A 1,079-nucleotide genomic window follows, 5' to 3' on the forward strand; every position below is an offset into this window, starting at 1 on the left:
AAAAACTACATAACTATATCAAAGTCCTAAAAAGTTACTCTTGCAGCTTCATTGCAGATGCCAGGGTTGAGATTGGGACAAGTCCTAAGGTTAGCTTGCCAATTGTGAAGATGAGATCTCTGTTGCAGCAGTAGACATAGCTCTAGCTTCCTTTACTGCATTTAACTGATCCCTTGATCTTGGATTTTTGACAACCATGGCCTTAACTGACTATAACTCGTTTCCAGTCAATCCACCCTTGCAAGTTGCTTTGTTATGCCCTAAATTCCCACAGTTGCTGCATTTAACTATTCTAGACCTCTTCCCTGGTTGGTCTTCACCCTCTTCTCTTTTCCTGTTTCTACTTGGTCTACCAACACCTCTCTTCATCTTTGGTGGGTGAATGTGTTGAGGGTGCTTAACATCCACAGGTGGCCATTGACTTGAATCGCGAATTGGGTGAATCACAAAGTTGTACACTTGCTTGTAGGTTCTAGCAGTATACCATGAGCTCACATAATTGTGTGGATCAACTTTGGCATGTAGCATTGCCCTTACAACATGTCTGCATGGTATACCAGACAGTTGCCAAGCTCCACATGAGCATATTTTGTGGTTGAAACTTAAAGGGAACTGGGACCTCCCCTCATGTATCTCATACTCCCCTGGAAGCTCTGCAGGTGGAGGTTGCTTTGCTAATATCCCTGACCAGCTTTGCAATCTTGGGGCATAAGTCATTATCCCTCCATCTTTGTGCTCTCTCATGCCTTGAAGCAATCATCACCATACATACTCTCCTAATTCCTGCCAATTATAGATATTAGAACTCATAAGCTTTTCTATCTTCAGAGTTATGTATAAAAGAAAAGAAAAATCCAAGTTTACCTTCAAGGAGTGTTAAGATAGGTCTGCACCTGTCAACACCCAAGGTGAAGTTAAAACTCTCTACAAAGTTAGAGGTGTTTGAGTCATTGAATACATTAGGATCAGACTTGTGTTTGCTCCATTTTAATTGATCACCTAAGTTTGCAAACTAGATCATAACATCCTCTCTTCCTTCCTTTTGCAACCTTTCCATTGCTTTTCTGTATGTGAACTTG

At 41.2% G+C, this 1,079-nt stretch overlaps 1 protein-coding gene across 1 annotated transcript; it reads right to left on the reverse strand.

Moving 5' to 3' along the window:
• Nucleotides 1-210: 210 nt before the first annotated feature.
• On the reverse strand, nt 211-717 carry LOC145607174 (uncharacterized). The gene has a single exon (XM_081662916.1). It carries the CDS (start codon nt 715-717, stop codon nt 211-213), a length of 507 nt encoding a protein of 168 aa, XP_081519042.1.
• Nucleotides 718-1,079: the final 362 nt, after the last annotated feature.

This window comes from Chenopodium album, chromosome 23, assembly GCF_948465745.1.
Source record: "Chenopodium album chromosome 23, dcCheAlbu1.1, whole genome shotgun sequence".
NCBI lineage: Eukaryota > Viridiplantae > Streptophyta > Magnoliopsida > Caryophyllales > Amaranthaceae > Chenopodium > Chenopodium album.